The following is a 14531-nucleotide window of genomic DNA, read 5'->3' as shown; positions in this document are numbered from 1 at the left end:
ACAAGGTGTGAACTGATGAACAGGCGTTAACAGGTTTTCATTGAACGCATCATGGAGGAAGGTTAGTTATCATCAACAAACAAACAACAAGCCGAAATCTGTTTGAATCACCATTAAAATGAAATAAAATAAAATAAGAGAAATTTATGGTGCAACCGTGTCAAACACTATACACCCACTTAAGACTGTTTTAATTTATTGTGAATTTTAAATATATTTTGGATTTTGAGCACATTTTAATACTTCACTTTCGGCTTTAGGAACTGCAGTAAATGGATCCAAATATAAACCCCCGCCAAAAAGCCACAAATAATGCTCAGAACAGCACCAAACTTCAGCAACAGTACAAATAGGGTCTCAGCACATAGTCCGGGGTACCTAACCTCCGCTAGCTTAGCTGGATTTCTACTGAAAAGCTGACTAAATTTACCACTCTTCTGCAGCAGCTTCCTGTTTACGGGAAGTCCCGACGAGTCGATTACCGAGTGCAGTAGAGTTCCGCGGCTCATGGATGAAAATGTATGATTATGACTCCATGGAAAAGCAATCAAAGTTCATATGTGTCTTACCTGCCAGTTTATAACAGTTATTATCGAGAGTGGACAGGGAAAAGAACGGAATTGAGCATTTCTAACCGCACTCGGTAATCGTCGCGTCGGGACTTCCCCGACCCGGAAGCTGATGGAGGAGAGTTGAAATCTGTTTTTAGCTTCACTAATAGAATCCAGCTAAGCTAGCGGAGGTTAGATGCCCCGGACTATGTGCTGAGACCCTATTTGTACTGTTGCTGAAGTCTGGTGCTGTTCTGAGCATTATTTGTGGCTTTTTGGTGGCGGTTTATATTTGGATCCATTTACTGCAGTGTGTTGTCGTGCGGTCGTTTCTGAGGTTGATAAAACTCCGTAAATTAGCAGTCTGCTAACTTGATCTCTCGAGAGGGAGTCTAACACAGTTTCACGGTGATTTAGACCATGGATTAAACTTACACCAGAATATCCCTTTAATCTGCTGATGATTTTCTTGATCAATCAGGTCGGTTTTTTTAGTCTTTAAATGTCAGAAACAATTAGAAATGTTGACTAAGAAGACGTCCTCAAATATTTTGTCCACAACCCAAAAGATATTCAGTTTGCTGTCATATGGGAGGAAAATATTCACATTTAAGAAGCTAGAATCCTCTTCTTTCTTTAAAAAAATGATTTAAATGATTAATCAATTATCAAAACAGTTGAGAATTAATCGTCGCAGCTCTTGAGCTAAAATGCACGCATCGTCTTACAACTGCAAGTGTCAATTAAAACATGTTTCCTCAATGATCCTCGCTGATCATTTCCTTATTTCACCAGAATTATAAAAAAATGAACTGATGAAAACTAAAACTGTATATATATCTGACTATATATAATGTATTTACACAATCTGAAACACTAACGCGTCACATCACATGTATATGACAATGCTTGAGATGGTGTTTCAACATGTGTGAAACCACTGGATATTTATTTTTTTATACCAGATGTTGGGACAGTTTTCCAGCTTTGTGGAGACAAAACCAGGTATTTGAAGCCAAAACATGATATGTTTTGTGCCCAAGCCTAACAAGACCACATATAACACTGAAAACTGAACTTTGAATTGAACTTAAAGAAATGTAAAACTTTAGATATATCCATAATTTGCAGAAATGTTCATTAACAGCATTTTTTTTCAGGTGATTGGGTGGCAGGTTATCTTTCCCTCTTCTGGATTTTATTTTGATATTTTGGTTATTTTTCTTTGTCTGTTAATGTTGATGCTGATTTTCTCCTCATACCACACTCAGTATGTTTATTCTTATTCTTAGTGTAATGCCTTAATATCCAGTGAATGCATTATTTTTCTTTGATTACAGCGTGTAGCGCCAAACTGTGATATTCTTGTAGCGTCTCTTGTCATGTGAGCATGCAGTTTATTCTCCTCACATAAAACAGGAAGAGATTTATGTGGAAATGTGTCTGAATAACCTTTAAAACCAACCAGCAGCTGATCTGTTGAATAAAATCAGCGTTCTCCGAGTAAATTAAGACACTGTCGATGTTGTAAAACAAGAAAATTTGAGTTTGTGAGTTCATTTAAACAATCAGTGTAAGAGTAAGACAGAAGCAGACACCGTCCAAAGTTTCATATTTCCTTATTGTTGACACAGAAATGGTTGAATTGGCCCTGAAGAGTCCGTCACATCAACCTGGAGCTCTTCCTGCCACTGGAGGGAGACATGCACCGTCACAATCCTGCAAAGATGACATCATGAACTCACCAGCCATTTTAAGCTTTTAAGGGGCTGAAGTGGTGTTCACACACGGAGCGCGGTGATGGACATCATCGCTTCATCGCCTGGCAGGAGGCCAAAGCACGCCGGCGTTTATCTGTTTATTAATAAGAGAGCAGATAACGTTCATACGCATCAGATTGATCGCACTTTTTAAATAAAACATCCCGAGTAATAATTCATGTCACGATTATTCTGATGAGGCTGTTTAGAGACCCACATCTGAAATATTAAAAACCTCTGAAGCGAGGACGTTTGAGCGACCCACCTGTGTGTTTGTTCTGGCCCGTTCTGTGTACTTTAAAGCGCTCGTGAGTCGACTGGTGACAGTCGGTCCAATTTCACTACAATCCAGGAAGAGCAGTGACCGCTGTGGCACGGCTAATGGGAAGTCAAAGCTCTCTCCAACCACATGATTGGGATTCGCAGCCTTTACAGTGTGTAATATGCTGCATCATGCTGCGTTATTTGAGCTGAGTACAACCGACCAGGATGTACATTTGGAGCTGAACTGCTCTGCGTCTCTCCTGGGAAAAATCCTATAATGCACCGACGAGTACACTTGTGATTAAGGTTGTAATGACATATACAGTGAGGACAACTTGGGGATTTGAACACAACAGAGAGGGCGGCATCCCGCGGGGGGGAGGAGAGGCCGAGCAGCAGGGTTTCCATCTCTTTGCAGAGAGAGAGAGAGAGAGAGAGAGAGAGCCATTACGCCTCTCCTCCATTTCCTCTCTCAGGGGCAGGAACCAAATGGACACATTAATAACACTCCCCATGTCTGAGGGAGCTAATGGTGCCTTGAGTGCTGATTAAGGCTGGGAAGAGTTGGAGGAGGAGTATTAGTTTCATCCTGTTCGCTGGCTGTTGTGGTGAACAAACTGAGGCGGTGCGTCGCTGCGGTGTTGTTTGTATCCGAGGGGGGAAACTGCTAATTGGCAAAAAAAAAAAAAAAAGGTTTCGGCACATTATAGGTGCCGGAGCGTCAGCGAGACTTGATGAAGAAACCTGTTTCCCGTCTCTACATACCTCAGTAGTTTTGTCAGAGTGATGTTTATTCCTTTCCGCACTGGGTGGATCTGACTAAAATAACCCCCGAGCACAAACCGACAGCGCCTGTTTGGTTAGTTCTTACAAAGGAGCAGCTTCACAAAGAACATTTAACCCACGCAGTCGCTGCTCGAAGTGCTTTTAAAGTTTTTACTCCTTCAATAAAGACGATCTGAGCACCGAATGCACACGTGACTGATGAGTTCATCGTCTTAATGTCATTTGTTGCCTGTTTCTTCAGCACAGTCACCAGGAAGAAAAGGAGGAAATTTGTCAAATTTGTCACAAGCTACGTATCGTATGGACGAATTGTTTTTGAAGAGCCTCGGTGGTTTAGCTCAGTCTGACACCGCTGGATGTGTTTAAAGAGACCTCGGGACAACTCCCGCCGGCTTGTGTACACAAACTCTGGTGTCTTGATGGGAAGTCGGGCCGTCTCTATCTGTGTTTACATCTACAACAACTGCTTTTTTTTAACATTTCCAGCCGTGTTTTTGTCGACAATATTGTGAAGTTTCCGATGAGAAGTCGGGCCGAACCAGCTGTGTTCACGATGACAAAGCCGGGTGTTTTTACGGAGGGAACTTAGCACTTAGCCGAGTTCTGGGCGACAAAAAACTGATATTTTGAACGTGACCTCAGGAAATATCCAGCTCCGTCCGAGCGACACCTCCCGTGGTATTTCAAGCTAAAACATGATGTTTTCCGAACCTTGACAACGTTTTTTTTTGTGCCTAAACCCAACCAGAGCATAATCACAGCATTGAACCTAAAGAAAAATAACATTGCAACATAAAGAAACAGAAGACACGTTCATTATAAAAGCTGTAGAAGAGATTTTGCATCTCAACCTGAAGCCGAAATAAATCAAATCAACAACAACAGATTCTTAAAGCATGTTTAGTGACTAGATTCAAAGCCTTTCCTTCTTACATGACACGTGCAGAGACATAATATAATAAATATCAACTCACAATGTGCATATGTGTTAATAATGAGAGAAATAAGTTCAGACGGTGTCAGCGTGTAAAAGTGCTGAGAAAAAACATTTTCCACTTCAACAAAGTCCAGGAGTCAGTGCTGTCTGTACACAACATGACGAGTTGTTTTCCCTGGAGTCAGAGGATGGAACCGTTTTTTTTTTTTTATCTCCTGGGATTAGTCAAATGTGTTCCTGGTCGTGCCTGGATTTGGATTTATCACATTTCCTTCACAGAGGCAAAAACCTCAGGGGGGGTTCAGAGAGCCACAGGTCTCACACAAAATTCATGATTTTTGCTGAAGCTTCTGTCTGACCTGCCTGTTTCCCCTCCACAGCGCCATCAAACCGCTGATCTGACTTCAGTCCTGCTTCGTTTGAAGTCACAGGATGTCGCGTTTGGTGAGGTTGAGCTCCTCGTCAGACACCCTGAGGTTCCCCAAGTACCAGAATATCCAGAAGACGAGGCTGAAGAAGATCAGCAGAGGCCCGGACAGCACGAAGAAGTCCCAGAAGCTCAGCGGTGCGAAGATCCCGAGGAAGAAGAGGATGAGGCCGACGACGTCCATGATCACAGCCAGCGCGAGGAAGAAGGCGGTGGCCTTCCCCTCCTCCATGGCCGGGCCGGGTGAGTCGGACGGCGTCTGGAGGTCTGACAGGAGCGAGTCTCTCGGGTAAAGTGCTCCCCTGTCATGTGGATCGCTCTTTTTCACGCCTCACATTTCCCTCATAGCTCGAGACTTAGTGGCAAGACTGGTATCCAACCACAATGACGGGCTGAGCTGCAATTAGCTGTCACACGGTCCATCTTCATTCCTGTGCAGGACCGACTTGTTTTGCACCTCTCATGACATTAATGCGACACATCAGCCTCATTGTCTGTAACCAGTGTGGCAGATTTATGCACATATATTTCACAATCAGCCGCCATCGAGAGCGGCGCCGACACAGCGATAAGCCTGCCGTAATTAATTGGGACCCCCCCTGAGATCTTTGTGTGTTCGGATAATGAAACTGAAGTGTGCTGCATCTTTTTAGCGTCAGAGTTTCCTCTTTGACTTCTCCCCAACAGCATTCAGAGATTTTTTAACCCCTGGAAATATATTTACCCTTTTGTATATTTAGCTCAGGCGCAGCTCTGCGGGGTGGATACGCTGCATTCAAGCGCTCCTTAAATATTTAACAATCCACGCTTCATGCGCCGCGACAATAACGACAGCTATTGTGAAGCGACTGTCACAAAGAGGAAATGAACGTAATGGAAACTTCCCTCCGAGGACCTTGTTTGACCTGTTAATCTGCCACTATTTGTCTCTGCTCCGCAGCTTTTGACTTACTGTCCTGCCCTCCCGCAGCAGGTTTACACAGCACAGATGGATTTTATTTACTGTAACGTCGTCCGGGAGTTTGATTAAAGTGCGTTTAAGCTGCCAGTCAAGGCTCGCCCTGCAGATCTGTGACATTTGCATAAGGCGTGACCCCCGATGTGTGGATGACTTGTTGAGACTGTAGTCATCTCGGTGGAGATTCAGTCCCCACGTCACATGATCCGCTGCTGAAGGCTTTCAGGTTTGTTTAACCAACACGACACCGCGGAGAGGAAACCAGTCGGACCAGTGCTGGAGCTGCGTTGACAGCAAATCAAAGAGGAGCATGACTTGACTGTTTTTGTGTCAAGCAGCAGCTAAAACAAGTACAAAACATGTTAAATGTTTGAGGAACACGTGTGAGCTGTTGCACAGAATAAATACAGCAGGAAACAGGAACATTTCCTCCACAAACTGGAGGTCCAAAGATTGATCTTGTCTTTAAAACAGGGCCACAGCTACCAATGAGGACGTCAAGATTGAACTGACGCTGTACGTTTATCACTGAGGTTGCGGTTTAAAGTGAGAGGAGGTGTTTCTAATATTTTGTCCACCCTATTTACGGACATGAGAGAGTTTTTACAATTATCACCTTTCAACGTCTGCAGAAATAAAAGCTTCGTAAAAAGACAGAATTCATGTCAGAGCGGCTGCACTGGGTCGAGTTACTCCGGATACGTCTACCTGAAACAAGTGAAGTGACCGCTGAGAGTTAATCAATACACTCTGCAACAACAACAACAGCAAAAGAAGAAACAAATAAAACAGATCGACCGGCTGTTGGTCCCTACTGATCGATTCAAACGCTCATTTTCTCTGTGTGAGTATTTAGAAGACGTGAATTAACTTGATTAAGCAGAATTTTATTGATTTATTTAAAAAACAAACAAATCTAACCTGAAATAATTCAGGTCCAACACATTTAAAATTAATTCAGTTACAATAAACTAACAGCAACTTGGTGAACATGGACATTACATAAACAACAACCAGCCATAAGACACGCCCACTTCCATTCAAACCTTCTATTACCAATTTATTTAAGCTAGAAATGCTCCAAATGGATCAGATTTAAGTGCAGAATCTGGATCAGAACCAGTTGAACGTGGAGTGGTAAAGTCCAGTCTGACATTTGGAAATAAAGTGCGCAGAAAAATACAAGAAGACAGTCGAACAGATGAAATAAAAACACAGAATTATGACGTCATTTGGTGGAAATTGAAGGAATTTCCTCGACTGTATTGCTACAAAAATATGTCTCATGTCTCTCAGATCATCTATACCACATTTCATTCACCATTATTTCATTAAGTGATTCATCCGCCAAGTATTTACACGATTAAGCGTTAAAGTTGATAAATTGTCCAAAAGCTCGTCACGGTTTCCTTCGGTCTCGATGTGACGTCTTCAAATCGCTTCATTCGTCCGACCAACAGTCCAAAACAAAAGCAGCAAATCCTCATATTTAAAAGAAACTGGAACCACGCGACGTTTGACTTGAAACAATAAAGACGTGATTATTAAAACAGCTAACGTCTCTCCTGTAGCCCGGCTGCACACGTTTCCTGTCGGCTCCACTCTCAGTAGGTCACAATGAGCTGGAATTGATTCATGGGGAGTGCAGCGAGTGAACTCTCGCTCTTTATCAACTATAAATAGAACCAGAACCACATTTTTCTTTAGGGAAACGTCCCTCTGAAATCACACACCTGCGAGATAACATAACAGAAATGTTGAGACCTTTGACCCCGCGGCTGTGGATGGCATTCTTTTTTAAAGGAGCAGTACGTCATTATAAAATCTTCACTCCCTGATCAAACTAAACAAACAAACCCTCTTTGTTGTCATGTCTGTGGCGGACCCTGCCACCTTTCTAGCCCCAAACAAAGTTCTCATTTTCCTCTGAGAACAGCTTATGAGAAAATAAATATATGACGTATCTAAGTCACATCCTCCAGGGTTCAATATGACGTTTTAACAGTGAAATTTCAGACATTTTTTTTCAGTATAAGTCACAGATAAGCTAAGTTTTTTCTGACGGCCGTGCAGCAGAAGCTACAGGAAGGATTTGATTGGTCTAAACGAGGCGCGTTCTTTACCAGGAGAGCTACTTATCTGCCATATTATGTTCATCCAGCCGCGTAACGTTACTTGATGAGGGCTCGATGTACAGAAACATCCACCCTGGCTCTCCATCCTGGACAAACAGATACACCTGTGACTCGTCTCTAAAACTACATAATGCACCTTTAAAAGTGGACTAAAGTGTCGGTGTGTAAATCATCCTTCATACACCGGTCCAGTCTCTCCAGCAGCTGTCAGTCACGCTCAGATGTCCACTTCTTCTTCTTCTCTCTCTGCCTCCACTCTCTTCTCCTCTGAGTCCAGACTGTAGTCGTACCCGTCGTTGTGGTAGGCCGTGGACTTGCCCCACGTCACCCGGCTGGCTTTACGCGCGGGTGGGCTCGCCTGGCTGTGGCACTCCTCGTCCTGGACGCACTTCTGGCGGTCCTCCCCCCGCTTCAGCGTCTGGCTCAGCCTCTCGGAGAGCTTCCTGGCCAGCCGCACGATGCTGCTCGTCTTCCTCAGGCCGTCGTCCTCCGACACCGGGACGTTGCCCACGTACCACATGAGCCAGCAGCCCAGGCTGAAGAAGACGACGAGCGCGCCGGTGTAGATCAAGAAGTCTCCGTAGAAGCGGCCGTCCAGGCGCAGGTTGGCGAAGATCCCGACGAAGAGGAGGATCACACCGACCACATCGAGCGCGACGGCGAAGAGGAAGAAAGGCACGCAGCCTCCGATACACCTGAGCAGCTGCATGCTGGGAACATCACCGAGCAGCTGCAGGATAACGGGAGGATGCCTGATGTGTGTCTGTGTTACCTGCGCACCTGAGACACCTGGAGAGCAACGCCCCTCCTCACAGTGGAGACAAACAGGGTGTTTCCTCCCTGCACACACACACACACACACACCTGAGCACACTGCAGCCTGCAGAAGGTAGTTCAAATAAAAAAACATGTGATGTTTAAGTCGCCATGCAAATAAAAAGCAGAGCTGCAGGAGGTTTTAACATCTGATTTGACTTTCAAATGAGACGTCCTTGTTCTCAGAGGTGAGCCGGCCTCTCAGCTGTGACGCAGGCGGCCTGTGTTTTCATTATAAACCAGCTTCTGTTTATCACCGGAGCCATCAGGTGTTTAAGTTGAACCACTTAATGTCAGATTGTTCCCCACTTCCCTTTTCTCATGCAGATGTGATGACACATGATTGTTGTGTAACGTGGAAGTCTTCAGCCTGGGTGGTTTTCTTTTAGTTTTTTTGTTTTTTGCATGAGTGGATTCATCATCACGACCTTTTCAAACAGGGAAGGTCACTCAGCACATTTCTTCCTCAGGATGATATCAAATTTACTTCAGTACTGCTCTTGAGTTCATATTGCAGGTACTTTACTTGAGTAATTCCCATTTTCTGCTACTTTATTCTTCCTCTCCACGACATTTGTTTGATAAATTTAGTCACTAGTCACTTTGTAGTTTCAGTTTCAACAGTCTACTGCTATTAAAAACAATGCATATAAAGATTAAAGTACATTTTTATTCAAAAATAAAATAAAATCAACACGTGTAAAGCAGCAGAGGCGACACCGACGTCTAAAGGGATTTAAATCATCGAGCAACAATATGGATTTTTTTCAGCTGATGCGATAACAGATGATTACTTGACTGTTGTGGCCGATACCGATAAAATAACCAGTTCTTTGGGTTTTGAAATGAGTAGGAACCGGCTCAGAACCAGCGCCTGAGCTGCCTGCATCAAAAAAAGGATATTGTGTGCCTCCCAAACTGGAGGACATGTCCTAAGTTGGACCTGGAGGTGTTGCGATTCTGCACGGCTAGTTTGTGTCAGGACTGATGAATCTACGTCAGTCGTTACAGCCACCAAAACAAAGACATGAAGATACGACGAGGCGTTTCTCATCCTCAGATTCGCCGATAAAATGTCGAGTAATGAAGAGAAAACCACAAGACAGCAGGAACAGTTTAAGAACCACCGAGTTAAGACTCACAGATCCAATAATCAGTATTCTGTTATTAAAAGACACCAAAACAACTGAAATGTGCAGAAATTTCCACTGATGTCACTGATTCTGATTATGTAGTTGTTGATTATTAAACTGAAGCTAATAAGGGCGATTAGAATCTGAGATTACAAGCAGTCATGTGACCCATTCAGTATTGATTGCTGTTGCTTTAAATACAATCCCTGCTGCAGGTCTTATTTTAAGTGCACATGTACATTAAAGACTCTGGTTCTGACGAGGTTAACTAGACATTTCCGGGCCACATAATATTTAAATCCTATGAAAATGTGCTTTGAGGTCACAGCAGTCAAATTGTTTTCCCCCGTTTACATACATTTGAGGATGAATGCACTCAGATTCAAAGTGACTCAGTTCCACATTAAGGACTTCAGCGGACGCAGGAGACAAAAGTAAAGCGGGAACCGACAATTACAAGCTCTCACATCCTTTAATTATTCATGAATTGGCATATACTGTACCACACAGCATTAGGAAGTCCCCCTCGTCCACTCTCCCCCTCATAAATATTCACGAGGACAGTTTGCTTTCGAGTAACCTCGCTAAATCGTGTGTGAATAATTGCATTTCATTGTTGTCCGTCGTGCTCTCACCTTCCTCGTCGGCGGCCGCGGGGGGTTTATTGATGCAAAATGTTGTCATGCACGCTTGAGACTGAGATAAGTGCTTAGTGTCGACGATCCTGGTAAATCAGAGAATAAACATTAACGTCACCACGTGGAGTCTTTTAAGTAATTATCTTCCACAGAGGCTCCCATGCTGCACAGGATCATTTCAGTCCAAGTCGAGTTCCTCAGCGTCAAACAGGAAGTGTTGTGCTTCGTCACAGGTTGAACATCGGTTGCCTGTAGTAGCTGGGCACCTTCTTCCTCTTCGCCCTCTTCCTGTTCTCCTTGGTGATGGGGATCAGGACCACGCCCACCACGAACACCATCAGCCCGATGGACAGCAGGCCCGGGCCCAGGATGTTGGTGACCTTCTTGCAGTGGCCGGCGAAGTACAGGCCGCTGATGATGATGCCGCACGCCAGGAAGCTGCCCCCGGTGGACATGAGGTGGATGGGGAACCAGTAGACTTGGCTCCTCTTTTCAGGGGCCTCCTGGGTCCAGAGGGACTCGCTGCGGGACAGGCTGAACACGGTGCTCTCCGTGCGGCTGGGCGGCGTCAGCTGGTCCCTGGACTCGGAGAGGGTGCACTCTCCCAGGGGGATGTTCTCTGGGCTGCCCGACATGGCCTCCTGGGTGATTCTGTGGGAGGAGGAATCAGTCTGTGAGCGGGGAGGCGTGACTTTTTTTTATCCAATACATGATATATAACGTGCACAAAACATGCAGACGACTGTGATCGGGAAGCCACTGTCGAGCACTTCACAGGCACAGTTCATCATCTACCCCCCCGCCCCCCGCCTCCCGCCTCCCGCCTCCCGCCACGCTGATGGAAAGTCAGATGAGGAAAACATTTCTGGAGCTTCATTACAAAAAAGCCCGGCAGCGCTCTCCTCAAACAACTGACATCCCAAATCTAAAACATAAAATGGCAGCTAGAACGACTTAATTCAATTCTCTGGAAGCCGAGAGATCCCAAATTGATTTAAAAAATCATAATTTTCACCCACGTGTGGCTAAAGTGAAGAGTTCAGCTTTGAATTTTCGATCTCGGGGCTTCCGGAAAGTTGAATAACACCGGACAAGCTGCACGGACACATTTAATTTTTTTTTTTTTTTTATCTTTTAAAACATTTTGCTGTGAAGCTCCAGGAAGAAGAAATATCGCCCGACTGTCCTGCAGCGTGGGGGCGAAGAGATAAAGAGTGATCCTCTCATTTTTTGTGTGAACTGTTCCTTTAATCATCAGCATTTCAAATATAGAACTCGTAAAATCATTAAAACGTTGAGTTTTTCCACATCAGCATGATGCAAAAACACTTTTCTCTCTAGTACAAGAACATTTACTCGAGTTCTGTTCTTAATTTGACTAATTCCATTTTGTGCTTCATTCCAGAGGGAATAATTGTCCTTCTGTTTACTACATTTATTTGATGAATTGAGTCATTATTGACTCTGTGGCTTCAAATAATCAATACCTGACATTATTGACAGATAACACATGACCTTATTATTATAAAATAAGCTGCACGGCAGTATGTAAAGCCCTGACATTACAATCATGCATGCATTAATCAATCAAATTATATATAATATTATTAGTATGTGTATTATTCTTCATTCTTAAGACTTCTTTTTCTTTCAAGTACTTAAAAATATAGTTAAAGTTTCAAAAAAGCCATTAATAATCGTAGAAATATGTATTTTTTCCAAATCATCAGAACACTGTTTAAAGCCATAAAGGTGGCAGGGTCCGCCACATATAAACAAAGTAAAACAGGATAAACTGTGTTGTCATTTAAGGCCAGTTTGTTATTTTCAGTCATGTAAACAAATATAGTTTATTTATTTAGATTGTTTAGGGAGGAAAAAAAAGAAAAATAAGTCGGAAAAGATTTTAAAACGTCTTCCTCAAAACTACACATTGCACCTTTAACGGTAACGCTGTGTTAGCGCTACTTTTACTGACGAAACTGATCTGAGGACGTCTTCCTCTCCAGCAAACCAGATATAAACACGTAGAACAAACACCTACCTTCAGATCACAATCAAGTGTCTTTGTATTCTGTATTCCTGAAGAAACAACAACAAGTTTAAATCTCTAAACCGTCAGAGAACGTCCAGAAATCTGAAGGAGAAGCCGAGGGGGAGATTTCCGCCCACCGTCCGACCAGAGAAACCAGTGAAAAAAACGCAGTGCTACAGATTCCCCACTGAACAACCATCCAACCCACCCTCGTGTGCTATCTCCACCTCCTCGAGACAAATCTGTGGCCACCATCTCCTTACCATCATCTACCATCGCAGCCTCTCAGTCCTGATGTGGCGTCCAGGGCGAGGAGCTCGCCTTCCGGTCCCCAGAGGACATCCATAGATCCCCCTCCCAAAAAAAAGCACTCAGGCCGAAACCTCCATCAGTCTGTGAAACGATGTGAGACAAAAGTTTTAGTTTCAAAAAGCCTGAAATGTTGCAGGACTTCTGGACAATAACAGGACAAAGAAAAAAAAAGCCTCAATTGTGGCTGGAAGTCTTTCAGCACAAAGAGAAGCAGGGCAGCAACGAGGAAATGGCTCTCTGTGTTACAGCCGGATTGATGGAGCGAGCAATCACCCATACAGAGACTTTCCAATACAGCCTGATATGTCGGTACGGTATTGATCCCAAAGTACCCTGGAGCAATTATCTGCAAGTTGTAGTTTTATCTGCTGAACATGAGATCAATGTGGCATAATTAACCCCCCAGAAAAATGGAGGAAATCAAACAGACGTCTGGTTGGAATTTAGGATTTATGCTTCCTGCCAGGAGGGAAACGAATGAGGAGAGAGTTTTCTGCGACCTGACACTCTGACAGCCCGAGATATCACGTTTGTGTTTGTGTGTCCTCCTCTGGAGAAGACACAGTGTCAGTATGCGACCATTGATCTGAACCTGAGCCCCGCTCTTTAACACAATTACACTCTGCAGAGAGCTGGAGAGGCTCCTGCTCCTCCTGCGTAGTAAACACAGGAGCTCCCTGCCTGATCTCATTACAGCCGTCATCTGTTTTCAAACGCACCATCCTGTGGCGACGTGATGGAAAGCTGTCAGCGGCCCGCAACGAGCCGCTCCGGCCAACAGAGGGCAGTACTGACATGTGTCTTCACGTGTGGGCAAACGATTGGGATCCAGTGTTGCTGTATCATTAACTTTTAGTGAAATATTTCATAGCAGGATAAGCTAATGAATCGCTTAATTCGGTATATTTGTAATTACCTCTTAGCTCCAGTTCTCTCTGGATGAAAGTCTTTTATTTTGCAGCCACATGTGGGAAATTAATCAGCCGCTCCGTGTAATGTGCTACAGTATCTTGCGATTATGATGCGCCTAATTCTCCTTAATGGTCCATTTAAAGCGGGTTGTGTCCCGTTCACTTGATCATAGTCATCTGAGGGTATTTTTTTTTTTACACCGCTGACGGATGAGGCGGAGACGCAGGCCTCCGTTTAACTGTTTGATCAAGATGTTCGGTTCAAGACTATAAAACCAGTTAAGCATTTTTTAGTAACATGCAAAGGAACAGTTCACCCAGAAGGGACAAATCAGGCATTATCTTCTCACCTTCATGCTGATGGAGAGTCAGTCAGCTGCGGCGCTGTTTGGCTGTGAAGCTCCAGGAATGATTTGTGGACTACGAAACTTCACCTGACTGTCCGTCAGCGAGGAGGGAGGAGGTAACGACAGGTGAACTGTTCCTTTAAGTGTGGCGCGTGTGCTTTTAAGGGTGAACTTGAAGAAGTGTTTGAGTCATTTTTCAAGCATTTGGCCTTTTATGTGTGACTTTTGCTGCTGTTCTCTCTTTTATGTGATAATATTTTGAGTATTTTCAGATAAAAAAAAAACAATTTCACAACCTGAGATTAGGCTTTCGAATATTGTGGCCAAACTTAATCAACAGAATTGGGAGTGTACGCTTCTGCAAACCACAGATATGTTAATACTTGGTTAGGGTCAAGAAAAGAAAAACATGACACTTTCTTGGCTGGAAAATGTCAAAACATCTCGTCAGAAAATCCTGCTGAAACACAGTCGTGACGCCACAATTGAGACTGAAAATCTCCTGATGTCTCGTCTGAAAT

General features: G+C 43.9%; 1 protein-coding gene across 3 annotated transcripts in view; it reads right to left on the bottom strand.

Annotated features, from left to right (window-relative positions):
* Positions 1-4245: 4245 nt before the first annotated feature.
* pirt (phosphoinositide interacting regulator of transient receptor potential channels) overlaps positions 4246-14531 on the bottom strand; it is a 36858-nt gene continuing 26572 nt past the window's right edge. Inside the window, exons 1-3 of one of the 3 annotated variants that reach the window (XM_030406370.1) lie at positions 14014-14095; positions 12704-12833; positions 4246-11056 (exon numbers count right to left, since the gene is read on the bottom strand). In XM_030406370.1, coding sequence (XP_030262230.1) covers positions 10633-11040 — 408 coding nt within the window. In that variant the 5' untranslated portion in view covers positions 11041-11056; positions 12704-12833; positions 14014-14095 and the 3' untranslated portion in view covers positions 4246-10632. The other 2 variants (XM_030406369.1, XM_030406371.1) reach the window with 2 other exon arrangements.

This window comes from Sparus aurata, chromosome 23 (genome assembly GCF_900880675.1).
Source record: "Sparus aurata chromosome 23, fSpaAur1.1, whole genome shotgun sequence".
Classification (NCBI taxonomy): Eukaryota; Metazoa; Chordata; class Actinopteri; order Spariformes; family Sparidae; genus Sparus; species Sparus aurata.
This window is presented reverse-complemented; position numbering and strand designations above follow the sequence as displayed.